General features: G+C 46.6%; 1 protein-coding gene across 1 annotated transcript; it reads right to left on the bottom strand.

Moving 5' to 3' along the window:
• LOC141141280 (progranulin-like) lies at window positions 1-27,293 on the bottom strand. The gene is made up of 4 exons (XM_073628955.1): window positions 27,246-27,293; window positions 24,958-25,096; window positions 8,781-8,886; window positions 1-269 (listed from the first exon to the last, which is right to left on the bottom strand). The coding sequence occupies exons 1-4, from the start codon at window positions 27,291-27,293 to the stop codon at window positions 113-115; spliced, it is 450 nt and encodes a 149-aa protein (XP_073485056.1). The 3' UTR covers window positions 1-112.
• Between the last annotated feature and the right edge of the window lie 640 nt (window positions 27,294-27,933).

Here is a 27,933-nt window from a genome sequence, read left to right as displayed (position 1 = left end):
TTTAAATATAAAAATTTTATTCCAGTGATTTTAAATTCCACCTTATGATTTGTAAATATTGGCAACATCTGTAAAGGGAGAGGAGAAATCAGTGCAATTAGTGGCAGTGCTTTCACAGAGCGGGTTGCTTCTTCTTTAACCATCCCAACTCCCATAGTGGACTTCCAGATCGGCTACACTGAGCCCCGTAGTTCAGACAAACGTGGCCATAAGGACAACAGTGGACTCTGTCTGGGCAGCACACACCCTGAAAAATAAAAGTAAATAAAAAAAAAAGTCAGAGATCAGGTCAGTCTAGCCAGCTTTCCACTTAGATGTTAGAACCTGTTATAACAAATTCCTGTTCTGCTATTCCCAATCCCTTTCCAAAATCTCTCGCCCCCACCCAGATTCATAGCATTAATGCTCCAACACAGATCAGGAGTTTGGTCCCATTCTCCAGATCAGGACACCAACTAGTGAAGCTGCAGAGCCGACATGGCTTGTAGTGGTTAGTCATATTCAACTGGAATTGTTCTGTAATGTTGAAAATAGACCAAAATTTATATACATAAAGATAATCAGTAAAAGCAAGCAACCACCCTGGATTTTGTCAAGGCAGATGAGGTGTGAAAGTTGTGGAATCATCTTGTTCTAGATACAAGATCCCCATCCTTGGTAAAGTATGATTAGTCAAATCAGAGATGTTAAAAATGCATTCTATACGAACAGATGGAGTCTATATTATTGTTCCAGTTGTGTTTCCCCAATGTACAGGTCTTTGCACTTGTGTTTGAGTGCTGGGTGTACAAGCTTCTATCTCCATGAATTGCTGGGTTGAAAGACAGGGATGCTCTAGCTGCATACAGGAGGCCTTATTTCATGTATTACATCTCACAGCTTCACACCTCCAATCCGATCTGCATTGACTTCTTCCCATGGACAGGTTGGTCACTTTTAGTCAAATACCCTGTAAAGGGACAGGCTTTACACTTGTGGCAGCTAGTGTTAAATGCTGCTATTTCCTTCCCCACAGCTGGTATTTGGGTTGGTAGAATAACGGTTACCCCCGCTGCATGCTGTGGATCCCACCCCATAAATCACTATAGGACATACCGTATGAGCAGACTGGAGGAAGCCAAGTTCAGCAGGAAAATTCATCCCACCCAAAGCAGTTATTTTTGTCCAAGTTTATTGGTAAGATTTTCTGTCCCTTCCCCTACAACTCCTACAGAAGGGGACAGTTGTCACCATGACAGGAAGGCACAGGTAACAGTTAACACATGCTCCAAAGCTTCCCCACTCATTTGTATCCTTGCTTTCAATAAAAACAATTTTAAGGCTCCATTCACACCTGAGCGATGCAAGCTGTGGGCTGAGTCACGATTCTGCCCGCAATTCAAAATCATGGGAAAATTGCAGGACACTTGTGCAATGCCATTACTTCCTAATGGCAGCCCAATCACAGTGTGATTTTGCAATGATAAATCGTGCTGCAATTGCAACACTTGTTACCCAAAAAAGGAGCAGGAGCTTTTGAAGGACAGCATCACACTTTGCTATACATTGTGCCGCGATTGGGGTGCCATTAAGTAATGGCATCGCACAAGCGTCCCGCAATTTCGAATCATGGGCAGAATTGTGGCAATTTGGATTTGGATCGCTCAGGTGTGAATGAAGCCTTACCCACTATCCAGACAGAGCAATGGTGGACAGACCTCAATACTGTTTTTTTTCTTATTAAAGTTTAGAACCGCTGGAGAAAAATAAAAGTGCATTTGGAATTTTGTCCTTAATAAAAAAGTTTTACACTAGGAAATGCTTCTTGTTTTAAAAGCAATCCTGCTGTTCCAGGTGAACCTGCTAGAGTGGTGCCTGAAATCAAGCTTGTGCATGGTGTGCATGCCCCATCGCTGCTGCAGGCATAGGTATAGAGGAAAAAGATCTGGACGGCTGCACACCCATGCGATGCAAATAAAAGCTTATTTATTGGAGAAAAAACAAAACCAAAAAAAAACCACCATGGTTTTGACAAAGCATGCATTAACGTGTGAAATGAGACAACTACTCCCCCCCCCTCCCCCCCGCCAACATGCTTATTGTGCTGGTTGTATTTATTTTTTCCCAATAAATAGGCTTTATTTGCATCGCATGTGTGTGCAGCCATCCAAATGTCCGCTTCACTTGTTTTAACTTTAGAACCTCTGAAGTTTCACCATTAAAGAGATTCCTTCTTGCTTCCAGAGAAGAGCCTGCATTTAAAACCTGCCTTAAATGTTTTGGCAGGTGAAGGTCAGTGTGACCTGAAAAAAGCAATCAAAAAGTTAATCCGACAGTCAAAATGGTCCACATTCCCCACCAGCAATTTGCATTCCAGAGTAAATATAAGACACTAACTTTAGCTTAAAGAAACCCGTCATGGTGGCAAACATGGAGACCACCATTCCTGAGCTCTTAAAAATGCAGCAGTGCCTGGCTTTTAGCTCTAATACTTTTGAGTCACTCACCTGAAACAAATTCAGGTTTTACATTGTGCATATATCTAATCAAGACTTAGGACAGCTAAACAAATGGCATTTTCAGAAAGCAGTGGCATGTCCTCATTGTCTGCTTTGGAGTTGCCCTTTATTTTACAATCAATTACATGTGTTGGTTTTGTGGCCTCCTACCATAATAACAGGAAGGGTATTCTGCATAACATCAGGCTCCATTCACACTATGCTATTTCAAATCTCGGGCAGAATTGCCACAATGCTAAATCATGTTGCAATCACAGCACTGTGTGCATTTTGATGCCATTTTCCTTCACTGGCACCCGAAATGCAATGATATTCTGCCACGATTGTCATGCAGCAATCCACACCTTTCATGTGAAGCTTGTCTACAAGGGTTTTTTTTTGGGGGGGGTGGGGGGTGGCAAACGCACATAGAGAAGCCCATTCGGGTGAACAGGCTGCCCTATGACATGCAGAACCACATGAAACTCATGCTGGGGAAAAAAAACCCACACGCACACTTAGCAGGAATGTTCACTCCAACTACTCAATGTGAGCTTGTTGCCCAAGTTACCCAAGATTAAGGAAAACTGCTTGCTGTGGACCAGGGGCAGTTGCACATCAATTTCTGCTAATGACTCTAAAACAGGATTTAAATTCTAATCTAAATGGCAGCCATGGGATATTGTGGCTCCGTCTTCAGAATCTTCATACATTGAAGACTTAGGGCAATGTGACCTGTCCTGAGAGGCAAATTCAATTAAGATTCCTTGTAGTGAATAGGTCAGTGCTGCATTAATCAATCATCTTCCATGGCCAGAACACCCATTTCTCCTACATTGACTGCAGTTTATTTCACCTTAAAGAGAACCCATGGTGGGTTTGGCATGCTACAAAACGAATTTGCAAGTAGAAAGTCAGCATGCAATTCAACTTCTTATTGGCATTGAAAATGCAAATCAGTTCTGCGCAGATCTGGAAACCTTAAGGCTAAGCAACCGTCTCCTGCTAGAATTTATGCAGGATACTCTAGATGTGTCAAAGTCATAAAGCAGGGTTTCTCAACCAGGGCTCCCTGGAACCCTAGAGTTTCTCTAGGAGGTTGCTAGGTGTTCCTTGAGCAATGAGCAATTTCTGCCTCTTAGATAAGATCACACTGACACCATTGATCTTTTTAGCTATCTGTAAGGGGGTAATTCTTCCCAATGGCCACTAGGTAAGGAATTTTCTTTCACTAACCACCACGCTAACATGAGTTGCAGAATTTTAGCAGGGGTTCCCTGAGACTGGAAAGTTCTCAAGGGTTCCTCTGGAAAAGGTTGAGAAAGCCTGGCTCCAGTTTTTTTTTCAGAACACTTTAAAACAGAGCTCCACACAAAAGGGGAAGTTCTGCTTTAAATACTCCTCCCCTCTGCCACTTTTGGGTACCTAGTTTTGACAGGTAACTGCTCCCACTTGTGATCCGAAAAGAATTTCTCCACTACTCCTCCAGTCATTTGGGACACACCACAGGTCCCAGATGATTGCCGGACCATTCAGGGCATGCAGCGCAACTTGTGCATGCCCAGAAGCCATCACAGCCGGGTGCCCAGTTGAAATGCTGGCGCCGGAGAGAGAAGAGGGAGACAAGCACTTCATAACTGCTGACTTTCAACATACAAACTGGAGCTCCTCTTTAAGTGGAATAAAAATGCAATTTCTTTTAACACGTCATACTTTCCTGCTCTGTGTGATGTTTTGCACAGAGCAGCCCTGTTCCTCCTTGGATCCCCTGCCAGAGCTTCTGGCTCCTCCCTTCCTCAGAGTAACCCTATAACAAGCCGCTTGCTATATGAGCACTTGTGTGGGCTCACACCTGAGCCTCGCTGTCTGCATGTATTGACACAAAAAGGGACTCAGCCATGCCCCCTCATTACTAGCTGTGATTAACAGCAGTGTTAGCCAATGGCTCCTGCTGCTGTCTGAGCCAATGAGGAAGGGAGCAGACAGAGCCTCTGCTCTTGTGCACATTGCTGGATCAGGATTGGGCTCAGGAAATTATAAGCAGGGACCGCATGTAGGTTTTTTTACCCCTTAAGGCACAGAATGGATATAAAAAAAAAAGTCTTTAGCCCCAAGGGGAAAATTATTGAAGGGTTGAACCTGTGTCAGGTTTTATGACCAAGGGCAGGAGAATCAACCTATATATTTTTCCTGGTTGTCATAGTCACCCGGAATTAGTGACTAGGTAGTCACTTTAAAAGCTCTCACTGGAACAGTAAAGGGGGCAAAGTCTTCCAAATGTTTCATACCCTGGCCTATAGCATCTTCAAGACAAGTAAAACGAGAACTCCCCCCAGCCCCACGCAAGACAAGCAGACCTTTATGTTAAGAAACCAGATTTGGTTTTACAGATATTTAAGCAACAAGGGCTCAAGCAAAACCTGCCCCTGGCATGCCACTGCAAGTACAGAGGTTAATATATGCATAAAAGAAAAGCCAAAAAAGAAGAAAGTCTCGAGAAGAGGCAAGTCTGAAGAGTTATGCAAAGCTATGTTCTACTGTATGTTGCATTGGGTGTTCTACTCTGATGCACATTCGTGCAGTTTGGAAAGGCTAGAAAAAAAACAAAAACGGTTTAAAAACAGCCAAGTGATATCTCTCACTGGGCCTGCATCTGGTACCCACCCAACTATACTCCTATAATCTAAAGCTTATGTAGAGTCCCATTACATCTCACCCCTCCTTTGAGGGACTGCCATACGAGATATTTAACCTGCCATTCTAGAAACAGAACAGGTGCAACAACTAAAGCTGAACTCCAGGCAAACTGCCAAGTTTGGATTTGAAAACCCATTAAAAAAAAATTTCCTTGATAAATAGATCTGCATTATTTTCACCCAATACCCATATGGAGTTCAGATTTATTACCGTGGAGTTACCCGACGCCTTAGCAACCATGCTAGCCCAAAAAAAAGGCTAACTTCTGTCCTATGCTACAATGCTAAACCAATGGCATCAAGGGAGCATCTCACCTCTTCCACGGGGCAGCAGGTCCAGCCTCCACCCTCTGTATGGCAGCACATGGTACCCTGAGGACAGCTGTGAGACTTGTTACACTTGATCTGTGAACTGGTAAGTGTCTTGCTGAGCCATGGAAAAGAAAGTGGGCCCATAGAACAGGTAGCCTGCTCACCACAGCTCTACCCACTGGGGCAGCAGTGGGACTGATCAGAGCAGCAGATGGCCTATGTTCAGGAGAGAACTGAATTACAGAGGAGGAAGAGAAGCAGCAAAGCAGACATCTGGCATACAGGGGGGGGGGGGCAGAGGGGGGGGGGTTGGACAATGTTATACCTTTTCAATAGGGCAGCAACCAGGCATGTACTGGCCATCGGGACTACCAGGAGTCTCGCGGTGGGCCGATGGCTCAGTGGGCCGGCTTCAGTGACAGCGGACCGCCACCCCTCCTCTGTCTTCCCCTCCCCGCCGCGCTCACCTCCTCTCCCTGCTTAGTTATGAAGCGGACTGAATAATGACATGCTCCTCGGGAGTCGGCACTGAGAAGCTCATCATACGATCCGGAAGGAGGGCTCAGGGCAGCCACACACAGCTGTGACATAAGCTTCCTCTGCACTCGTTCTCCTGCTCTTTTCTTTCCCCACTCTCCATCCTGTCTGCTGCCGCGGAGAATCTAGATGGAGAGCAGGAAAGGAAAGAGCAGGAGAACGAGTGTAGAGGAAGCTTATTACCGCTGAGGAAGTCCAGATTTGGACGATACGCGTGCGGGAGTTCCTTTGGACATCACTGCAACCACCTTATCTATTGATGCTATCCTATTATGTCATTTTATACCTTTATCCCATGAAAAGGTATAGTGCTTTGTATGTGTACCTGACTTTCAAATAAATGTGATTATTTTAGCCACACAGTGTGCACTATATATTCATTTTTATATTGCATGTGAATATGATCACCAATTGAGAATAACTGAGTGCCGTCTCCAAAGTATCGTGTGACCGCCTGCCTATGCAAGTTTCCATCTATGTCCACTGAGAGTGGTAAATGCCTTTTTGACCCATCTGTTAGCTCAGGGGTCCAATTGCTGAGGTGAGCGGTTTGGCTAGCTGGTGGTGGAATCACGGATTGCATTACATTGTATGATCTGTTATGAGCACCTAGACCACCGCAGAGGAGACCTTTTTTCTATCAACTTGCTGATTTCTACATTAAAAGGGGACTTTTTATTTATGCTATGAGTAACATTCGAGTCTTCTGGTTGTATTTATAGCGCTGCACTGCTTATCTATTTTGTGTACTTTAGGGTTTTATATGTTTGCCTTCAGTGTTCAGCTGCTTGCATTTTACAGTTAGGATTTTTTGCGCTGACTGAATTTCCATTTTCTGCAGAGGAAGCTTATGTCACAGCTGTGTGTGGCTGCCCTGAGCCCTCCTTCCAGATCGTATGATGAGCTTCTCAGTGCCGATTTTCCCGAGGAGCATGTCATTATTCAGTCCGCTTCATAACTAGGCAGGGAGAGGAGGTGAGCGCTGCGGGGGGACCAGAGCAGCATGGGGGGGGGGGGGGGGGGGGAATACAGGAGCATGGAGGATCAGAGCTGCATGGGGAATAGAGGAGCATGGGGACCTGAGCAGGAAAGGGGGGAAGGGGAATAGAGGAGCATAGGGGGTCTGACCAGAGCAGCATGGGGGGAATAAGGAGCATGGGGACCTGAGCAGCATGGGGGGGAATAGAGGAGCATGGGGACTTGAGCAGCATGGGGGGAAGGGGAATAGAGGAGCATAGGGGGAATAGAGGAGCATGGGGACCTGAGCAGCATGGGGGGAAGGGGAATAGAGGAGCATTGGGGACCAGAGCAGCATGGGGGGGGGTAGAGGAGCATGGGGACCTGAGCAGCAAAAAGGAAAGGGGAATAGAGGAGCATGGGGGACCAGAGCAGCATGGGGGAAATAGAGGAGCATGGGGACCAGAGCAGCAAAGGGGGGGGGGGGGTAGAGGAGCATGGGGGACCAGAGCAGCATGGGGGGGGGGTAGAGGAGCATTGGGACCTGAGCAGCATGGGGGGAAGGGGAATAGAGGAGCATGGGGGACCAGAGCAGCATGAGGGGGAATAGAGGAGCATGGGGACCCAAGCAGCAAAGGGGGGAAGGGGAATAGAGGAGCATGGGGGACCAGAGCAGCATGGTGGGGAATAGAGGAGTATGGGGGACCAGAGCAGCATTGGGGGGGGAGCATGGGGGGGACCAGCAGAGCACATGGAGGACCATAGGAGCAGGTGGGGGACCAGCGGAGCACATGGGGGACCAGCGCAGCACGCGGGTGACCAGCGGAGCACATGGGGACCAGCGGAGCACATGGGGACCAGCGGAGCACATGGGGGACCAGCGGAGCACATGGGGGACCAGCGGAGCACATGGGGGACCAGAGCAGCATGGGGGGAATAGAGGAGCATGGGGACCTGAGCAGAAAGGGGGGGGGATAGAGGAGCACGGGGGACCTTTCTGAGAGCTGGCAATGAGGAGTGTCAGCAATTGTCAGTGCCTGTACACATCCTTTTCTAATAAGCAGCTCGTATCACTAGCTAACCTATGGCTGATGACAAACATCTAAATTATGAAAAGGTTGGACGTCATCAGGGCAACCCCCTAGACACTTACTAGTTCCTCACCTTCTCCCCACTAGGGCCTCCCAGCCTGTCCATGCTCCAGCATCAGGAACTTGGACAGGGGGCTGGCAACCCTTCGTGCTAACTCTGATCCTTCAGAGCTGGTATCTTCTTGAACCAAGGCATGGAGTCCTGGCCATTGAGAAAGCTTCTTCTGGAGCATGTATATCCGGTGGGACAGCAATGGATCTTATCAGAGCAGCACACAACTTAGAAAGAACACAAGTTAAATAGTAGCTGAGTAATAGCAGCCAGGTAATATTTATGTTACCTGCAACCCTGTTTTTACTCTATTCACATACCTTTGCAAATGGACAGCATCCCCAGTCGCCAGAGGCAAAACGGGAGCAGGTAGTTGAGCAAGGACATCATCATATTTCATCATCATATTTCATTGTGGCTAAAAAGATTGGAGTAGTTCTTTAGCAATCATCACTTCCCAAGACTACAAAGATATGCACAGGCTGTGCTCAAGCACTTCTAGCACACCTAACCCGATTCCAAACCTCAGACTCTGACCCTCCAACTGCACTGTCCCAATTTAATATGTCTAACAAAAATCAGTCCCCATTCCCCCAATACTGCTCCCTCACATCTAGAACGTCCCAAGGCCGTCCATGCTCCAGCATCAGGAACTTACTATTCACATACGTCTTCATATGGACAGCATCCCCAATTTCCAGAGGTCAAACAGCAGCAAGTGGTTGAGCCAGGACAGGTGGTTGTATCGTCACATTTCACTGTGGCTAAGGGATTAAAATAAAAATATATAATATGAATAAGTTATTTAGCAATCACCACTTCCAAGACTGCACAGATAGGTCTAGACCATGAGCTATGCTCAATAAGTACTTCTAGCACAGCAAGTCCTGACCTCAAGATGCAGAACATTCAACTGCATTGTCCCACCTTAATATATGTAAAGAGGCATAAACTTGTAAGGAATGTTTATAACCAGCCAGGTTATTTGCTGGTCTGGTCCCCCCTGCTCTCCCACAGACATGAAATAATCTTTCTGGGGGGGGGGGGGGGGGGTCCCCAGCATGAAGATCATATCAATAAAATGTGCCTGTGGTCCAAATCCTTCCACACTATACAACACGATATGTACTAGCTGTTTGTCTGGTGGTCCAGCTTGACAGTTTAAAATACATACAGTCAGGGCTGTGGCTAAGGGGGGTACCACTGGTCCTCCTGTACAGTGCCTAGGCCAGCAGGGGGGCCCAGACAGCAGGGTAAATGGCATGGTAAAGGGTGCAATTATTGCAACTGATCCTCTGTAGCAGCTGAAAGCCGGCAGGAGGGGAGAAGCAGACAGTTTTCAGTTGCTACAGAAAGCCACCCAGGGGGTTGGTTCCAGGCTGACTTTAGAATGTGCAAACTAAGACCTATCATGCCTCACCTGCCTTGTTCCCAGTCAACCTTACTTCACTACTTAGCAAGTCCCTGATAGGCAAGCATGTGCATCTAAAAAGGTTTCCAGATGCTGGACAGGATGCATGCTTGGAGATCAATGACTTACCAGGTAGGTAAGGATAACAGACAGGGACATTTAGTTATGGTAGCTGCCATACTGTTACCCTATTAGATTGAATCATTTGCTGCTAGAGCCATATTAGCCATATTAAAGGGCAACATTTAGGACTTAAGATAAAAACACCCAAGCATTTGACAGCAGACCCTGTAGAATAAAAATGGTGGCAGTGGATACATACATCTTTCATTAAATACCAAACATGTAAAGGCTGAAGACTGTATCCAAGGAGTAGGGATGAGCTTCGTGTTCGAGTCGAACCCATGTTCGACTCGAACATCGTCTGTTCGCCGACTTGCGAACGATATGGGCCGTTCGCGCCAAATTCGTGTGGCGCGTCAGGGCCCAAAATTCACTGCGGCATCACAGTGCATTGCTGGCTGATGATTGGCCAAGCATGCACTATGACCCGCATGCTTGGCCAATCACAACGCCGTCTGTAGAGAGAGCTGTAATTGGCCAAAGCCAGGGTGGCTTTGGCCAATTATGGCTCAGGGGGTTTAGTACATGCCCCACACTATATAAGGTCGCCTGCACGGCGGCCCTGTGTAGTGTGTTCCGGCGTTGAGAGACAGAGACAGAGAGACAGTGTCATTTGATTTAAGTTAGATAGATTAGGCAGGACAGTCAGTTAGCTGCACTTACAGTGTATTGTGTATATATATGCATCTCAGGTGTTGTGTGTATATATATATATATATATATATATATATATATATATATATATATACACATATATACATATATATACACACATACACTGTATTCAGTATAGGTAGATCCGTTCCTGTTATTATCTTCCTACTGACAGGCAGGCAGGTGTTGTTACAGTACAGCTACCTGAAGAAAATTGATGGTGTTCTTCTGATCCTATTACTACGACAGTCAGGCAGCTACACTATTTACAGTTAGTGTAGTGCGTCCTCCTCACAGTGTTCAGCTAAAGCTACAAGTTAGAGTAGTACACAGTGTTCAGATAAAGCTACAAGTTAGTGTAGTGCGACCTCTGCACAGTGTTCAGCTAAAGCTACAAGTTAGTGTAGTGCATCCTCCTCACAGTGTTCAGCTAAAGCTACAAATTAGTGTAGTGCACAGTGTTCAGCTAAAGCTACAAGTTAGTGTAGTGCGACCTCTGCAGTGTTCAGCTAAAGCTACAAGTTAGTGTAGTGCACATAGTTCAGCTAAAGCTACAAGTTAGTGTAGTGCGACCTCTGCACAGTGTTCAGCTAAAGCTACAAGTTAGTGTAGTGCGTCCTCTGAACAGTGTTCAGCTAAAGCTAAAAGTTAGTGTAGTGCACAGTGTTCAGCTAAAGCTACAAGTTAGTGTAGTGCGACCTCTGCACAGTGTTCAGCTAAAGCTACAAGTTAGTGTAGTGCACAGTGTTCAGCTAAAGCTACAAGTTAGTGTAGTGCGCCCTCTGCACAGTGTTCAGCTAAAGCTACAGGTTAGTATAGTGCGTCCTCCTCACAGTGTTCAGCTACAGCTACAAGTTAGTGTAGTGCGACCTCTGCACAGTGTTCAGCTAAAGCTACAAGTTAGTGTTGTGCGTCCTCCTCACAGTGTTCAGCTAAAGCTACAAGTTAGTGTAGTGCGACCTCTGCACAGTGTTCAGCTAAAGCTACAAGTTAGTGTAGTGCTTCCTCTGAACAGTGTTCAGCTAAAGCTACAAGTTAGTGTAGTGCACAGTGTTCAGCTAAAGCTACAAGTTAGTGTAGTGCGCCCTCTGCACAGTGTTCAGCTAAAGCTACAAGTTAGTATAGTGCGTCCTCCTCACAGTGTTCAGCTAAAGCTACAAGTTAGTGTAGTGCACAGTGTTCAGCTAAAGCTACAAGTTAGTGTAGTGTGCCCTCCTCACAGTGTTCAGCTAAAGCTACAAGTTAGTGTAGTGCATCCTCCTCACAGTGTTCAGCTAAAGCTACAAGTTAGTGTAGTGCGACCTCTGCACAGTGTTCAGCTAAAGCTACAAGTTAGTGTAGTGTGTCCTCCTCACAGTGTTCAGCTAAAGCTACAAGTTAGTGTAGTGCATCCTCCTCACAGTGTTCAGCTAAAGCTACAAGTTAGTGTAGTGCGACCTCTGCACAGTGTTCAGCTAAAGCTACAAGTTAGTGTAGTGCGTCCTCTGAACAGTGTTCAGCTAAAGCTACAAGTTAGTGTAGTGCACAGTGTTCAGCTAAAGCTACAAGTTAGTGTAGTGTGACCTCTGCACAGTGTTCAGCTAAAGCTACAAGTTAGTGTAGTGTGTCCTCCTCACAGTGTTCAGCTAAAGCTACAAGTTAGTGTAGTGCACAGTGTTCAGCTAAAGCTACAAGTTAGTGTAGTGCGCCCTCTGCACAGTGTTCAGCTAAAGCTACAAGTTAGTATAGTGCGTCCTCCTCACAGTGTTCAGCTACAGCTACAAGTTAGTGTAGTGCGACCTCTGCACAGTGTTCAGCTAAAGCTACAAGTTAGTGTAGTGCGACCTCTGCACAGTGTTCAGCTAAAGCTACAAGTTAGTGTAGTGCTTCCTCTGAACAGTGTTCAGCTAAAGCTACAAGTTAGTGTAGTGCACAGTGTTCAGCTAAAGCTACAAGTTAGTGTAGTGTGACCTCTGCACAGTGTTCAGCTAAAGCTACAAGTTAGTGTAGTGTGTCCTCCTCACAGTGTTCAGCTAAAGCTACAAGTTAGTGTAGTGCAACCTCTGCACAGTGTTCAGCTAAAGCTACAAGTTAGTGTAGTGCGTCCTCTGAACAGTGTTCAGCTAAAGCTAAAAGTTAGTGTAGTGCACAGTGTTCAGCTAAAGCTACAAGTTAGTGTAGTGCGACCTCTGCACAGTGTTCAGCTAAAGCTACAAGTTAGTGTAGTGCTTCCTCTGAACAGTGTTCAGCTAAAGCTACAAGTTAGTGTAGTGCACAGTGTTCAGCTAAAGCTACAAGTTAGTGTAGTGTAACCTCTGCACAGTGTTCAGCTAAAGCTACAAGTTAGTGTAGTGTGTCCTCCTCACAGTGTTCAGCTAAAGCTACAAGTTAGTGTAGTGCAACCTCTGCACAGTGTTCAGCTAAAGCTACAAGTTAGTGTAGTGTGTCCTCTGAACAGTGTTCAGCTAAAGCTAAAAGTTAGTGTAGTGCACAGTGTTCAGCTAAAGCTACAAGTTAGTGTAGTGCGACCTCTGCACAGTGTTCAGCTAAAGCTACAAGTTAGTGTAGTGCACAGTGTTCAGCTAAAGCTACAAGTTAGTGTAGTGCGCCCTCTGCACAGTGTTCAGCTAAAGCTACAAGTTAGTATAGTGCGTCCTCCTCACAGTGTTCAGCTACAGCTACAAGTTAGTGTAGTGCGACCTCTGCACAGTGTTCAGCTAAAGCTACAAGTTAGTGTAGTGCGACCTCTGCACAGTGTTCAGCTAAAGCTACAAGTTAGTGTAGTGCTTCCTCTGAACAGTGTTCAGCTAAAGCTACAAGTTAGTGTAGTGCACAGTGTTCAGCTAAAGCTACAAGTTAGTGTAGTGCGCCCTCTGCACAGTGTTCAGCTAAAGCTACAAGTTAGTATAGTGCATCCTCCTCACAGTGTTCAGCTAAAGCTACAAGTTAGTGTAGTGCACAGTGTTCAGCTAAAGCTACAAGTTAGTGTAGTGCGCCCTCTGCACAGTGTTCAGCTAAAGCTACAAGTTAGTGTAGTGCATCCTCCTCACAGTGTTCAGCTAAAGCTACAAGTTAGTGTAGTGCATCCTCCTCCCAGTGTTCAGCTAAAGCTACAAGTTAGTGTAGTGCGACCTCTGCACAGTGTTCAGCTAAAGCTACAAGTTAGTGTAGTGCGTCCTCTGAACAGTGTTCAGCTAAAGCTACAAGTTAGTGTAGTGCACAGTGTTCAGCTAAAGCTACAAGTTAGTGTAGTGCGACCTCTGCACAGTGTTCAGCTAAAGCTACAAGTTAGTGTAGTGCACAGTGTTCAGCTAAAGCTACAAGTTAGTGTAGTGCGCCCTCTGCACAGTGTTCAGCTAAAGCTACAAGTTAGTATAGTGCGTCCTCCTCACAGTGTTCAGCTACAGCTACAAGTTAGTGTAGTGCGACCTCTGCACAGTGTTCAGCTAAAGCTACAAGTTAGTGTAGTGCGACCTCTGCACAGTGTTCAGCTAAAGCTACAAGTTAGTGTAGTGCACAGTGTTCAGCTAAAGCTACAAGTTAGTGTAGTGTGACCTCTGCACAGTGTTCAGCTAAAGCTACAAGTTAGTGTAGTGTGTCCTCCTCACAGTGTTCAGCTAAAGCTACAAGTTAGTGTAGTGCAACCTCTGCACAGTGTTCAGCTAAAGCTACAAGTTAGTGTAGTGCGTCCTCTGAACAGTGTTCAGCTAAAGCTAAAAGTTAGTGTAGTGCACAGTGTTCAGCTAAAGCTACAAGTTAGTGTAGTGCGAACACTGCACAGTGTTCAGCTAAAGCTACAAGTTAGTGTAGTGCTTCCTCTGAACAGTGTTCAGCTAAAGCTACAAGTTAGTGTAGTGCACAGTGTTCAGCTAAAGCTACAAGTTAGTGTAGTGTGACCTCTGCACAGTGTTCAGCTAAAGCTACAAGTTAGTGTAGTGTGTCCTCCTCACAGTGTTCAGCTAAAGCTACAAGTTAGTGTAGTGCAACCTCTGCACAGTGTTCAGCTAAAGCTACAAGTTAGTGTAGTGTGTCCTCTGAACAGTGTTCAGCTAAAGCTAAAAGTTAGTGTAGTGCACAGTGTTCAGCTAAAGCTACAAGTTAGTGTAGTGCGACCTCTGCACAGTGTTCAGCTAAAGCTACAAGTTAGTGTAGTGCACAGTGTTCAGCTAAAGCTACAAGTTAGTGTAGTGCGCCCTCTGCACAGTGTTCAGCTAAAGCTACAAGTTAGTATAGTGCGTCCTCCTCACAGTGTTCAGCTACAGCTACAAGTTAGTGTAGTGCGACCTCTGCACAGTGTTCAGCTAAAGCTACAAGTTAGTGTAGTGCGTCCTCTGAACAGTGTTCAGCTAAAGCTACAAGTTAGTGTAGTGCGACCTCTGCACAGTGTTCAGCTAAAGCTACAAGTTAGTGTAGTGCTTCCTCTGAACAGTGTTCAGCTAAAGCTACAAGTTAGTGTAGTGCACAGTGTTCAGCTAAAGCTACAAGTTAGTGTAGTGCGCCCTCTGCACAGTGTTCAGCTAAAGCTACAAGTTAGTATAGTGCATCCTCCTCACAGTGTTCAGCTAAAGCTACAAGTTAGTGTAGTGCACAGTGTTCAGCTAAAGCTACAAGTTAGTGTAGTGCGCCCTCTGCACAGTGTTCAGCTAAAGCTACAAGTTAGTGTAGTGCATCCTCCTCACAGTGTTCAGCTAAAGCTACAAGTTAGTGTAGTGCATCCTCCTCCCAGTGTTCAGCTAAAGCTACAAGTTAGTGTAGTGCGACCTCTGCACAGTGTTCAGCTAAAGCTACAAGTTAGTGTAGTGCGTCCTCTGAACAGTGTTCAGCTAAAGCTACAAGTTAGTGTAGTGCACAGTGTTCAGCTAAAACTACAAGTTAGTGTAGTGTGACCTCTGCACAGTGTTCAGCTAAAGCTACAAGTTAGTATAGTGTGTCCTCCTCAGTGTTCAGCTAAAGCTACAAGTTAGTGTAGTGCGACCTCTGCACAGTGTTCAGCTAAAGCTACAAGTTAGTGTAGTGCGTCCTCCTCACAGTGTTCAGCTACAGCTACAAGTTAGTGTAGTGCGACCTCTGCACAGTGTTCAGCTAAAGCTACAAGTTAGTGTAGTGCGTCCTCTGAACAGTGTTCAGCTAAAGCTACAAGTTAGTGTAGTGCGACCTCTGCACAGTGTTCAGCTAAAGCTACAAGTTAGTGTAGTGCTTCCTCTGAACAGTGTTCAGCTAAAGCTACAAGTTAGTGTAGTGCACAGTGTTCAGCTAAAGCTACAAGTTAGTGTAGTGCGCCCTCTGCACAGTGTTCAGCTAAAGCTACAAGTTAGTATAGTGCATCCTCCTCACAGTGTTCAGCTAAAGCTACAAGTTAGTGTAGTGCACAGTGTTCAGCTAAAGCTACAAGTTAGTGTAGTGCGCCCTCTGCACAGTGTTCAGCTAAAGCTACAAGTTAGTGTAGTGCATCCTCCTCACAGTGTTCAGCTAAAGCTACAAGTTAGTGTAGTGCATCCTCCTCCCAGTGTTCAGCTAAAGCTACAAGTTAGTGTAGTGCGACCTCTGCACAGTGTTCAGCTAAAGCTACAAGTTAGTGTAGTGCGTCCTCTGAACAGTGTTCAGCTAAAGCTACAAGTTAGTGTAGTGCACAGTGTTCAGCTAAAACCACAAGTTAGTGTAGTGTGACCTCTGCACAGTGTTCAGCTAAAGCTACAAGTTAGTATAGTGTGTCCTCCTCACAGTGTTCAGCTAAAGCTACAAGTTAGTGTAGTGCGACCTCTGCACAGTGTTCAGCTAAAGCTACAAGTTAGTGTAGTGCGTCCTCCTCACAGTGTTCAGCTAAAGCTACAAATTAGTGTAGTGCACTGTGTTCAGCTAAAGCTAAAAGTTAGTGTAGTGTGACCTCTGCACAGTGTTCAGCTAAAGCTACAAGTTAGTGTAGTGCGTCCACCTCACAGTGTTCAGCTAAAGCTACAAGTTAGTGTAGTGCACAGTGTTCAGCTAAAGCTACAAGTTAGTGTAGTGCGACCTCTGCAGTGTTCAGCTAAAGCTACAAGTTAGTGTAGTGCACATAGTTCAGCTAAAGCTACAAGTTAGTGTAGTGCGACCTCTGCACAGTGTTCAGCTAAAGCTACAAGTTAGTGTAGTGCACAGTGTTCAGCTAAAGCTACAAGTTAGTGTAGTGCGACCTCTGCACAGTGTTCAGCTAAAGCTAAAAGTTAGTGTAGTGCACAGTGTTCAGCTAAAGCTACAAGTTAGTGTAGTGCGACCTCTGCACAGTGTTCAGCTAAAGCTACAAGTTAGTGTAGTGCACCGTGTTCAGCTAAAGCTACAAGTTAGTGTAGTGCGCCCTCTGCACAGTGTTCAGCTAAAGCTACAAGTTAGTATAGTGCGTCCTCCTCACAGTGTTCAGCTACAGCTACAAGTTAGTGTAGTGCGACCTCTGCACAGTGTTCAGCTAAAGCTACAAGTTAGTGTAGTGCGTCCTCCTCACAGTGTTCAGCTAAAGCTACAAGTTAGTGTAGTGCGATCTCTGCACAGTGTTCAGCTAAAGCTACAAGTTAGTGTAGTGTGTCCTCTGAACAGTGTTCAGCTAAATCTACAAGTTAGTGTAGTGCGACCTCTGCACAGTGTTCAGCTAAAGCTACAAGTTAGTGTAGTGCATCCTCCTCACAGTGTTCAGCTAAAGCTACAAGTTAGTGTAGTGCACAGTGTTCAGCTAAAGCTACAAGTTAGTGTAGTGCGACCTCTGCACAGTGTTCAGCTAAAGCTACCTGTAGAAGGTTGGTGGTGTTTTCCTGATCCTATCACTACCGCAGGCAGCTAAATTATTTACACATTAGTGTAGTGCGACCTCTGCACAGTGTTCAGCTATAGCTACCTGTAAAAGATTGGTGGTGTTCTCATACAACAGGCAGGCAGTTGATTTTGCTAGCTGCAGTATCAGAGTATATATATATATATCCCAGGTTAGTGCAGCTACATCTCACTGCAGGCCATTAGTATGTCTGGAAGGCCAACAAGGAGAGGCAGACAGTCACAAGCCAATAAAAGAGGGCAAGCAGGCTGTGTCTAGAGGCAACAGTGCTGGTAGTGGACACAGTGCATCCTCATCAGCACGTGGCCGTGGGACACGCTTGGCCTTTTTTTCGGCAGCTGGCAGTGTTGAACCGCAACAGGTGGAAGACTTGGCCGAGTGGATGACCAAGCCGTCCTCATCCTCTCTCACCCATGCTCAGGGTACTTTGTCTGGCAAAGCAGCTGCCAACGCGGCCTCTTCCCTCGGCTCAATGGCATCAGTGACTTCTTCTTCCCTAGCCCCACCCTGTCCTCCTGAGGAGTCCCTCGAACTGTTTGAAAACAGTGTTGGGTACATGCTCCAGGAGGATGCCCAGCGTTTAGAAGGCTCTGATGATGATACTGAGCTAGATGAAGGCAGTAACATGAGCACGGACAGAGGGGGTGCCCAAGAAGGACAGCAATCTGGCAGTCATGCTCCCCCTGCTGCAGCATACTGCCAGGTTTGCTCCAGTGATGAGGAGGTAGGGGATGATGAGGTCACTGACTCAACGTGGGTGCCTGATAGGAGAGAGTAGGAGGAGGAGTAGAAGGAGGAGGCACATTACCAATGAGGCAGGATGCCCTCCAGGGGCCAGCTTAAGGGCAGCACACTGACTGCATCACACCGCAAAGCTCCGCATGTGCAGGGCACTGCTGTCTCTGCGCGTTATTCCAAAAGTTCTTTAGTGTGGGCCTTTTTGAGACGAGTGCATCAGATCGCACCGCTGCTATTTGCAACATATGTCTCAATCGCATCTCGCGTGGCCAAAACATCTCCCACTTGGGCACCACACGCTTGACCAGACATATGTTGACCTGCCATGCAGTTCGTTGGCAAGCGTACCTAAAAGACCCACACCAAAGAACAAAGAGGACCTCTCCTTGCTCCTCATCAGCTGAGATCTCCAACCCCACTATACCTTCAGTCCTCTCTGAGACCTGCACTGAGGAATGAAGGTGTAGAATTAGGTGTGTCACAGCCAAGTACTTGTGGGCAATCTTCTTTCGGTACACCGACGTCAGATTGTACCAGGCAAATTTCCCTGCCCCAGCTGCTGCACTGCCGAAAGAAGTTCGCTCCCAGCCATCCACATGCCCAGCGGTTGAATGCTAGCTTGGCAAAATTGCTAGCACTTCAACTGCTACCTTTTCAGTTGGTAGACTCTGCCCCCTTCCGTGAGTTTGTGGAATGTGCAGTTCCTCAGTGGCAGGTACCCAAATGCCACTTTTGCTCACGGAAGGCGATTCCGGCTCTCTACCGGCATGTGAAAGGCAATGTCCATGCCTCGCTGGACAGGGCGGTCAGCGGTAAGGTGTATATTACTGCTGACTCATGGTCCAGCAGGCATGGACAGGGACGTTACCTAAGTTTCACGGCGCATTGGGTGACTCTGCTGGCAGCTGGGAAGGATGCAGGACAAGGTGCAGTAGTGTTGGAGGTTGTTCCACCACCACGCCTCCAAAATGCCACTACTAATGATTCTGACACACCTCTCTCCTCCACCCCCTCCTCTTCTTCTTCCTCCATGGCTTCTTCCTGTGCTTTGTCCTCGGAACCAGCGGTGCTCCGTAGTTATTTAAGGGGCTACGCAAGTATGCAGGCCAAAAGATGCCATGCGGTGCTTGAGCTGGTGTGCTTGGGGGACAGGAGCCACACTGGGGCAGAGGTTCTGTCAGCTCTGCAGTGGCAGGTTCAGAGGTGGTTGACGCCACGCCAACTTAAGGCAGGAATGGTGGTTTGCAACAATGGCACCAACTTCCTCTCCACCCTCCGACAGGGACAAATGACCCATGTGCCCTGTTTGGCTCACGTCCTTAACTTGGTGGTGCAGCGGTTCTTGGGCAGGTACCCGGGATTACAGGATGTCCTGAGACAGGCCAGGAAAGTCTGTGTGCATTTCAGCTGGTCATATAATGCCAGTGCTCGGCTGGCAGACCTCTAAAAAGGAATTTAACCTGCCCAAGAACCGCCTAATCTGTGACATGCCCACCAGGTGGAACTCAACGTTGGCCATGCTGCAGCGGCTGCACACGCAGCAGAGGGTCATCAATGAGTACCTGTGCGACTATGGCACCAGGACAGGGTAAGGGGAGCTTGTTTTTTTTTCCCCACGCCAGTGGGCCATGATCAGGGATGCATGCACTGTCCTGTCACCATTTGAGGAGGCCACGAGGATGGTGAGCAGTGACAGGGCATGCATCAGTGACACTGTCCCACTTGTCCACCTGTTGGAGCACACGCTGCTTGGAATAATGGACAGGGCACTTGAGGCAGAACAGAGGCAGGAAGAGGAGGACTTCCTTAGCTCTCAAGGCCCCCTTTATCCAGACAGTGTTCCTGCGTGCCCGCCGATCACACAGGAAGAGGCGAGGAGGAGGAGGAGGATTGTGTCAGTATGGAGGTGGAGCCTGGCACTCAGCATCAGCAGCAGTCTTTAAGGGATCATTTACAGTCCCAAGAAACCCATGGACTTGTACGTGGCTGGGAGGAGGTGGCTGCGGATCATGTCGTCCTTAGTGACTCAGAGGACTCCGGACCGAATGCCTCAGCAAACCTACGCTGCATGGCCTCCCTGATCCTGCAAAGCCTGCGGAAGGATCCTCGTACTCGTGGTATCAAGGAGAAGGAACAATACTAGCTGGCAACTCTCCTTGATCTACGTTACAAGGGTAAGGTTGCGGACCTTATCTTGCCGTTGCAGAGGGAGCAGAGGATGAAACATCTTCGGGAGGCCTTGCAGAAAGGTCTGTGCAACATGTTCCCAGAGACTGGGAGGTTACAAACTCCCGTTTCTGGACAACGTGTTGCTGAGACTTCGGTCAGTCAAAGAAGGAGCGGTGGAGAAGGTGGCTGTCTGACCGATGCGTTCAGACAATTTTTTAGTCCGCAGCCCCAAGGTATGATCGGTTCCAGCAACCATCGCCAGCGTCTGTTTTACATGGTGCAGGAATACCTAGGGGCAAGATCTGACTTGGACACCTTTCCCACCGAAAATCCTCTGGGTTACTGGGTCTTGAGGATGGATCACTTGCCAGAGCTTGCACAGTATGCAATTGAGCTACTGGCCTGTCCTGCATCCAGCCTTCTTTCGGAATGCACATTCAGTGCTGCTGGAGGTTTTGTAACCGATCACAGGGTGCGCCTGTCCACCAACTCGGTCGATCAACTGACCTTCAAAAAATGAATCAGTCTTGGATCCCCACCAGCTACCAAGCACCTGATGCTGATGTAACCAAATATTTTTTTTTGAAAAGTCAGATCCCTTCAAGACTGCCTATGCTGATGCTGAGTGACTGTCCTGTTATGCTGAGTGACTATCCTCTTCCTCCTCAATGATCATGCTGATAGCCTATAAGAATATTTTTGGTTCTGGGCGCCGCCACCAGTGGCTAAGGCCCAATTTTTCAGCCCCTGTTTAACAGGGGCGTGTAATTACAATTTTTGATGCAATATTTTGCAAGGAGGGTTTGTTGCTGCACTCAGCTAGAGTATTTGTGAGGGGTTGCAGTGTTGTGGCACCAGCACCAGTGCCTAAGGCCCAATTTTTCAGCCCCTGTATAACAGGGGCATGTAATTACAATTTTTGATGCAATACTTTGCAGCAGGGCTCGTTCCTGCGCTCCAACTAGAGTATCTGTGAGGGGTTGCAGTGTTGTGGCACCAGTGCCTAAGGCCCAATTTTTCTGCCCCTGTTCAACAGGGACATGTAATTATAATTCTTGATATAATATTTCACAGCAGGGCCCGTTTCTGCGCCCACCAAGAGTAACTGTGAGGGCTTACAGTGTTGTGGCAACACCAACACCTAAGGCCCCAATTTCTGCAGAATATATAGGGCAGGCCCCTACTTTCAAACATCCAACTTACAAACGACTCCTACTTGCAAACGGAAGGAGACAACAGGAAGTGAGATGAAATCTACCCCTAGGAAGGGAAATTCTCTCCTGTAGGAGTTAATATGGGAAAAACGTGTCTCCTTTCCACTGATGCTTTAGCACCAATCCTTGTTTCACTAAAAACTCCAAATTGTCAAAAAAATTTGTCATTGGGACAGAAAGTGAGGTAAAATCTTCTGAAGAGGTGCGCAGACAGCAAAACAAATGTCACAGGGGTGATAACCCTTCCCTATGTTTTCCAAAAAGCTTAAAAATAGATTTTTTTGGCTGGAGCTACACTTTAAAAATGTACCAGTTTGATCCGTTCTTCTACGTAGCAAGCCCAATGGAGGCCTTGGCATCCCAAAATTTCAACACTACTACCAAGCTGCAAGGCTGGCCCAGACGGCTCTCTACCACTCGAAACTCGAAATACCACTCTGGGTTAGCCTTGAAGCTATTGACTCATTCCCGCTTACCATAACGAATTTGCTATGGCTTTCCCCAGCATCACGTGGTCCCATATCTAACCCAATCACACAACACACTCTCAGACTTTGGGATAAACTGAAAACACCCTTCAAACTGATTTCCCCACACTCCCCCCTCTTGTCATTTCTAGGTCACCCACAATTCTACCCAGCCTATACTGAACCATTATCATTTCAGTCCTGGGAGCGGGCGGGCCTGACTCGCATATGTGATATAGTCAATACAGACGCTATTAAATCATTTGCCAGTATCCAAGCACAAACACAACTCCCCAATAGAGAATGCTTCCGTTATCTCCAAATTGCGCACTTCACTCAATCAATAATAAAATCTCTCTCTGGATTGGATACTTTGACAGAGTACGAGACTATGTGTGACTCGGACCCGCACGCTCCAGGCATTATCTCCCGACTTTACGCACATTTCACTACACCATCCTCGCGCCTTCCCGCATATGCGCAGAGATGGTCAAATGATCTAGATATTAATATTGAAGCAGAGGACTGGGTGACTATCTGGACCAACACAAAAAATTCTTCCCAAAACGTGATTGCCTCAGAGGCAAACTACAAGGTGTTGATGCGGTGGTACCTAGTCCCGGCTAGAATTGCTAAATTCTTACCTGAATTTTCCCCAAACTGTTTTAGGGGATGTAGCGACAGAGGTACACATCTACACATCTGGTGGACATGTCCACTGGTGCAACGCTTTTGGGAAACTAAATTCCAAATGGCGTCCACCCTACACCAAGTCACCCTAAAACCCAGCCCAACGATAGCCCTGCTCAGTTTAATTCCCCAGGACTACACAAGAGCACAGCTTCGCCTCCTCCTCCAGCTATTCACCGCAGCTAAGCAAACAATCGCTAAGGCTTGGAAAACACCCACGCTCAGTATAACCGAAACTAAAAACCGGATTACACAAGCAATGGTACATAGCAAGATCGAGGCGAAAATTTTGGATAAGGTCCCCCAACATGTCAGAATCTGGCAACCATGGATGGATCACTTCCTCCCGGCTGGTATTGATGAACATTTGTTGGGACACTGAATCTACTCGGACCTAAACCAGAGACAACAATACCACTCCTCTGCCCGTGCGACCCGGCTGACCCACACACTCCCTTGCTCCTCTCTTCTCTATCCACTTTTACTCTCCCCTTCCCCCCCTTTTTCTTCTTTCCTCTCTTTCTCCCCTCTTTTACCATTAATACCTATTGGTATTGTACTCGGTCTTAAACAATGGTCCTGGTGACTCCCATGTTTGTTTTTTGGGGAGAAACCCGGCACCTTTACATACTTATTTTGGGGACCCAGTTCCCTCTAAATTTCTAGCTACCCAACCTTATCCGTTTAAACTCACGATTTGACTGAGTATTCACTTGTTGGTATAATCCACTATATTCCATTTTGTTAATGATGTAATCTATGACAATGAAAAGCACTGTCTTATGCTACCCTGCTATCTCCAATGTAATGTATGGAACAGCCGCTTGTTAATTACCAATAAAATATTTGAAAAGAAAAATGTACCAGTTCAAAATTACAAACAGATTCTACTTAACAACAAACCTACTGTCCCTGTCTTGTTTGCACCGCCTGTATACTGCTGTTCAGAGGGCCTGGGGCCCCACGCCTTTCCTTTTTTTTAATTTGGGTGCGGGGTTCCCCTTAATATCCATACAACACCCTAAGGGCCTGGTAATGGACTTGGGGGGGGGGGAGGTACCCATGCCGTTTGTCTCACTGGTTCTCATCCATATTACCGGGACCGGACTTTACATTAAAGCCGTAAGCAGTTTTAAATGACTTTAATTACTTTAAAAATGTCATTTTGTGCAGGGACTGTTCTAAGCACGGGAAACACGTGCCACTTTACAGGCATACTATAGACACCCCCCAGGTACGATATTTAAAGGAATATTTCACTTTTTCTTTTTTTATTTCACTTTTTTTTTTTCACTTTAAGCATCATTAAAATCACTGCTCCCGAAAAAAATCTGAATTCAAACCAAAAGGGGACCTCCCAGCAGGCGTTTTTGGGAAACGCTTTTGCAAGGGGGCAAGTACTACAGCCAAGACTGCCTTATTCTGTATGCCTCATGCCCGTTTTACAGACATTTGACTTTTCTGCCTCCATCACCCCTCTAGGTTAGCCTATGAGTCCATGCACACATGGGTGTTTTACAGGCAGAAATCCTGAATGCACCAAAGTCATGTTTAGGATTGGAAAAAAAAGTGTTCAGGCAGGAAAAAAATCCCGATGTGCCTAAATGCACCTAAACACTATGCATGTTTAGTACTTGAGCACTTGTTTTCAAAATGACCAGAATTTAAACATTTTGGCAAATGAAATGAATGAACGCCCAAATGCGTGACATGCCTGAACACACCCAAACATGTTCTAGAAATTTGGTGACAATTGTTTAAACAAAAGAACATGGGTAATAGCAGCAAACTAGACTACCTGTAATTTGACAGCTGATGCAAGTGTTAAAGCATCTTGGAAAGTGAAGCTGTTCCCTGCGAGACAGATGTATTATGCAGGTCTGCACCACATTAACTATGGGCTTGGGTTAGGACTTCCAGTAGTAAGTATATCCAGTAAAATTCTGGTTTTGGGTAGAACAAATCGTTAGAAACTCAGTTTTACTGCTCTTTGTGGCCTGGTACTAAATATGGTACCCACTATGAATCGGATTAACATTTCAGTTATGATGGACTCACCTGGGAGCAGTATGCAACCAGGGAGGGCTCAAGTCTGGCCATAGAGGCAATTTTCTTTCCTGCAACCAAGGGTTGAAAGAAAGTTGCCCAATTCTCCCATCAGTCTGTTGATGGGGTAATCCCTCCTGTGGAGCTAATGTGTTCTTGCGTGAGGGGGCAGTGCAGGGAGCAGTCCCTGCTGGGAGAACATAGTGATTATTGCTAATTGGCATAGCCACTGGCAAGAATTGCATAAAAAATGCCCATAGACTGAATCCTGGGCTGGTCCCTGCTGAGATTCCAACCATTTATGTTCGGTTTAAGCCTTACTGTCAAAGCTAGATGCTTGTTCTAGTCAGAAACTTTTTAGTCACTAGAATGGGATGACCTAGCTAAAAATTGCACATTTTAACATTACAGCATAGGAGTTGCCACTGCCAATTTAATCACAGGTACACTTTATTTAAAGGGGTCTCCGTCAAACATGAATGTACAGGTTTTATTTTTTAGCAGAATACCAACACACTAAACAGAGGGTCAAATCTTCAACTCACCAGAAGTCTGCAGCTTCATCCTGGCAGGAACCTTCTTGGACATGGGAACCACCTTATCCTTAGAGACACAGGTACCATGGACCAGGTCACACTGGATGTTTTGTGGGCAGCAGTGAACATGATCATTGCAGCATGTAGCCTGCAAAAGTCAATACAGAACAGGTAATATATAAGGGAAACCTGACTTCATTCCCTGGTTCGCCCAGCGCTATAGCGAAGATTTATACTTCTCTTAATGCTTTAGACTCCCCTGTGGCAGCATCTTACAAGTCACGGTGGGCACATGATCTGGCGACCTCTATTGACCCAGAGGACTAAAACAAAGCCTGGTCCTCCATTGCCAAATGCTCCTTCAACACAGCTACATATAAAAAGGTTCTTCTACAAGGGTACTGGGTTTCTGCCCGGATAGCGATCTCAAACCCATCCTCTAGTGACAGATGCTTCAGGGGTTGTTGCACACGTTTGGTGGTCCTGTCCCCATCCCACAGGGTTCTGGTCCAGGATGTTTGGGCTCCTCTTCCTTGTTCCATATATTCATCCACAAGGATGCTAAACTTGCTTTGCTGCACTGCCAATCCAGGGGTTATTATCATACCAACAAAAAGCTGGCGCCCTACCCGTTCATAGCTGCTAAACGGGTGATAGCCAGAGCTTGGAGGAAAACCCTGTTTTGTTTGCCATGGCGAAGTGCATCCTGACTGACCTTATGATTAATGAAAAGATGTCAAGCATATTGCATGATTCCCACTCTAAACCCTAAAATATGGTTGCCCTGGTGGGAGTATGCTCTCCCCACCCTGCAGCCAAACAGCCTGGGTCTCTCCTAATATCGCCTTGCAAGTCTCCCAATCTGCAGGACGTATCATTCACCCCCCCCCCCCATTCTTCTTTTTAGTCTGTTGCAAACCCCGCATCTCCCGCTTTTTCTCGTCCTGGGTCTAGGCCCCCCCTTCCTTTGCTGAAATGTGGCTATCACTGCTAGGTATAAAACCCATTTTGTGCTCACCAACTACCCACCGCAACTGGGGGCATTTTATCCCCTTATGCAAACTAATACACCTGGAACACAGACTCCTTGTAGGCCCTTGGGCCTGGGAAACATATGTGGACCTTTGGTTTCCCTAGGTCGCTCAGAGGACATTACCTATAAAGTTTATTTTGTTCATGTTCTCAGCCCATGCCTTTTCATTTTGTTTGATATGCTATACCCCCTGCATGGGTGAATGGTTGTCATGCATGTTACAATAATTATTGTACCAGAAAAAAGGGAAACCAACACTATAGGTAAAGATACTATGACAGACACCAAAGTCAGGTTGGTGACCTCACTTCTCTACTGCAGATAAGCAATGCAAAATAGTAGGGCTGTGGTAATTTTTTTGATCGATCAAAATTTTTTTGATCGGTAGGCTGCCTGCCCTGGGGCCGCTTTGGGCCAAGCTGTGGCTTCAGCGCAGCGATCTGCTCCCTCCTCCTCCACTATATGTCATACACAGTCTGCGGGCATCTCCCGCTGTGCGTCTCCAAGTTGAGTGTGAAAACTTTGGCCGCGCTGTGAGAAAAGTCCCGCCCTCCTCCTAGATCAGCTTGTGTGATAGACGCAGTGTTCTGTCTATCACATGAGCTGGTCTAGGAGGAGGGCAGGACTTTTCTCACAGCGCTGCCAAAGTTTTCACACTCAGCTCCGAGACACACAGCGGGAGATGCCCGCAGACTGTGTAATCCAGGCACTGACTACAGTGAGGCTGCGATTATGGGCACGGTGAGACTGCATTATGGGCACGGTGAGGCTGCTATTATAGGCACAGCGAGGCTGCGATTATGGGCACAGTGAGACAGCATTATGGGCACGGTGAGGCTGCGATTATAGGCACGGTGAGGCTGCAATTATGGGCATGGTGAGACAGCATTATGGGCACGGTGAGGCTGCGATTATGGGCACGGTGAGGCTGCGATTATGGGCATGGTGAGACTGCATTATGGGAACGGAGAGGCTGTGATTATGGGCACGGCAAGGCTGAGATTATGGGCACGGTGAGGGTGCGATTATGGGCACGGTAAGGCTGAGTTTATGACGTCCTAGCCATGCCCCGCTATGTCCGGCTTCAGTCGTTGCCATAACAACAGTGCTAAATCAGCTAAAAGTAGTTGGATCTGTATGTGCGTTATAATTAATCGAAATTAGTCGATTAATCAATTTTTAAAAATCGAGTAATCGAACACGAAAATTTTAATCAGTAACAGCCCTACAAAAAAGCTTCCTTCCTGCCCCCAGCCCATGTTACTGAAGTAGTAGCAGCTGACAAAGTCACTATTGTCTTTCCTCCAGTCATGTATGCTGTGGTGCAAATATGACAAGTTGCCCCTAGGGCTTTCCCTATTCAGAGCTGTCCTGGGGACTTACATCAAGTCAAATGAAGGTACTTACAGTGATTTCATTTAAAAATAGGAGCCCATTTTAGAGAATACACAGAACGGTTAGGCCTAGTTCACGCTGGCATTGAAAGCAGGCATTTGAGGGGCATTTTTAAGGCTTCTTGAGTGGCTAATACAGTCAATATGGACAGTGAGCAGTGCTGTACACATTATAAAAACGTGAAATGTTAGCAATGTTTTGAAATTGATGCTTCAAATTGAGTTTGAAACATTTCTACTCCTTCCATTCAAGTCTATGGTAATGCACCACAACCCTGCTGGCATGCGGTTATGGCACATTACAGTTTGTGGTGCAGTTTTAATGTGCCCCAAATGCACATAGGGTGTTCAACCATTAAAAATGCTTCGCTAAACGCTTATCAAAAGGCACCTATTAACATGAATTAATGCGTTTGATAAGCATCAGTATCATAAGCAAGTCCCCATCGTACCCTATCAGCCAGCTCTCCAGGTGGATGAGGCTCTACGGGCCCTCTTACAAGCCCTTCCTACTAAGGCAGACATAGAGGCCCCCATCTTGCGGTTCAAAGATGCCCA

This window comes from Aquarana catesbeiana, linkage group LG04 (genome assembly GCF_042186555.1).
Source record: "Aquarana catesbeiana isolate 2022-GZ linkage group LG04, ASM4218655v1, whole genome shotgun sequence".
In the NCBI taxonomy this organism is placed as follows: Eukaryota; Metazoa; Chordata; class Amphibia; order Anura; family Ranidae; genus Aquarana; species Aquarana catesbeiana.
Note: the sequence above shows the minus strand (reverse complement) of the source record. Positions and strands in the feature narration are given on the sequence as shown.

Bases quoted from the DNA above. Each gene is read 5' to 3' on its own strand.
- LOC141141280 (XM_073628955.1), bottom strand. From the start codon at position 27,293: ATGACTGGAGGAAAGACAATAGTGACTTTGTCAGCTGCTACTACTTCA. The intron at 25,097-27,245 runs GTAACATGGGCT...TGACTTTTGCAG, and splicing joins TGTCAGCTGCTACTACTTCA to GCTACATGCTGCAATGATCA. The intron at 270-8,780 runs GTAAGTTCCTGA...CTGACTTTTTTT, and splicing joins TATGAAGACGTATGTGAATA to TTTATTTACTTTTATTTTTC.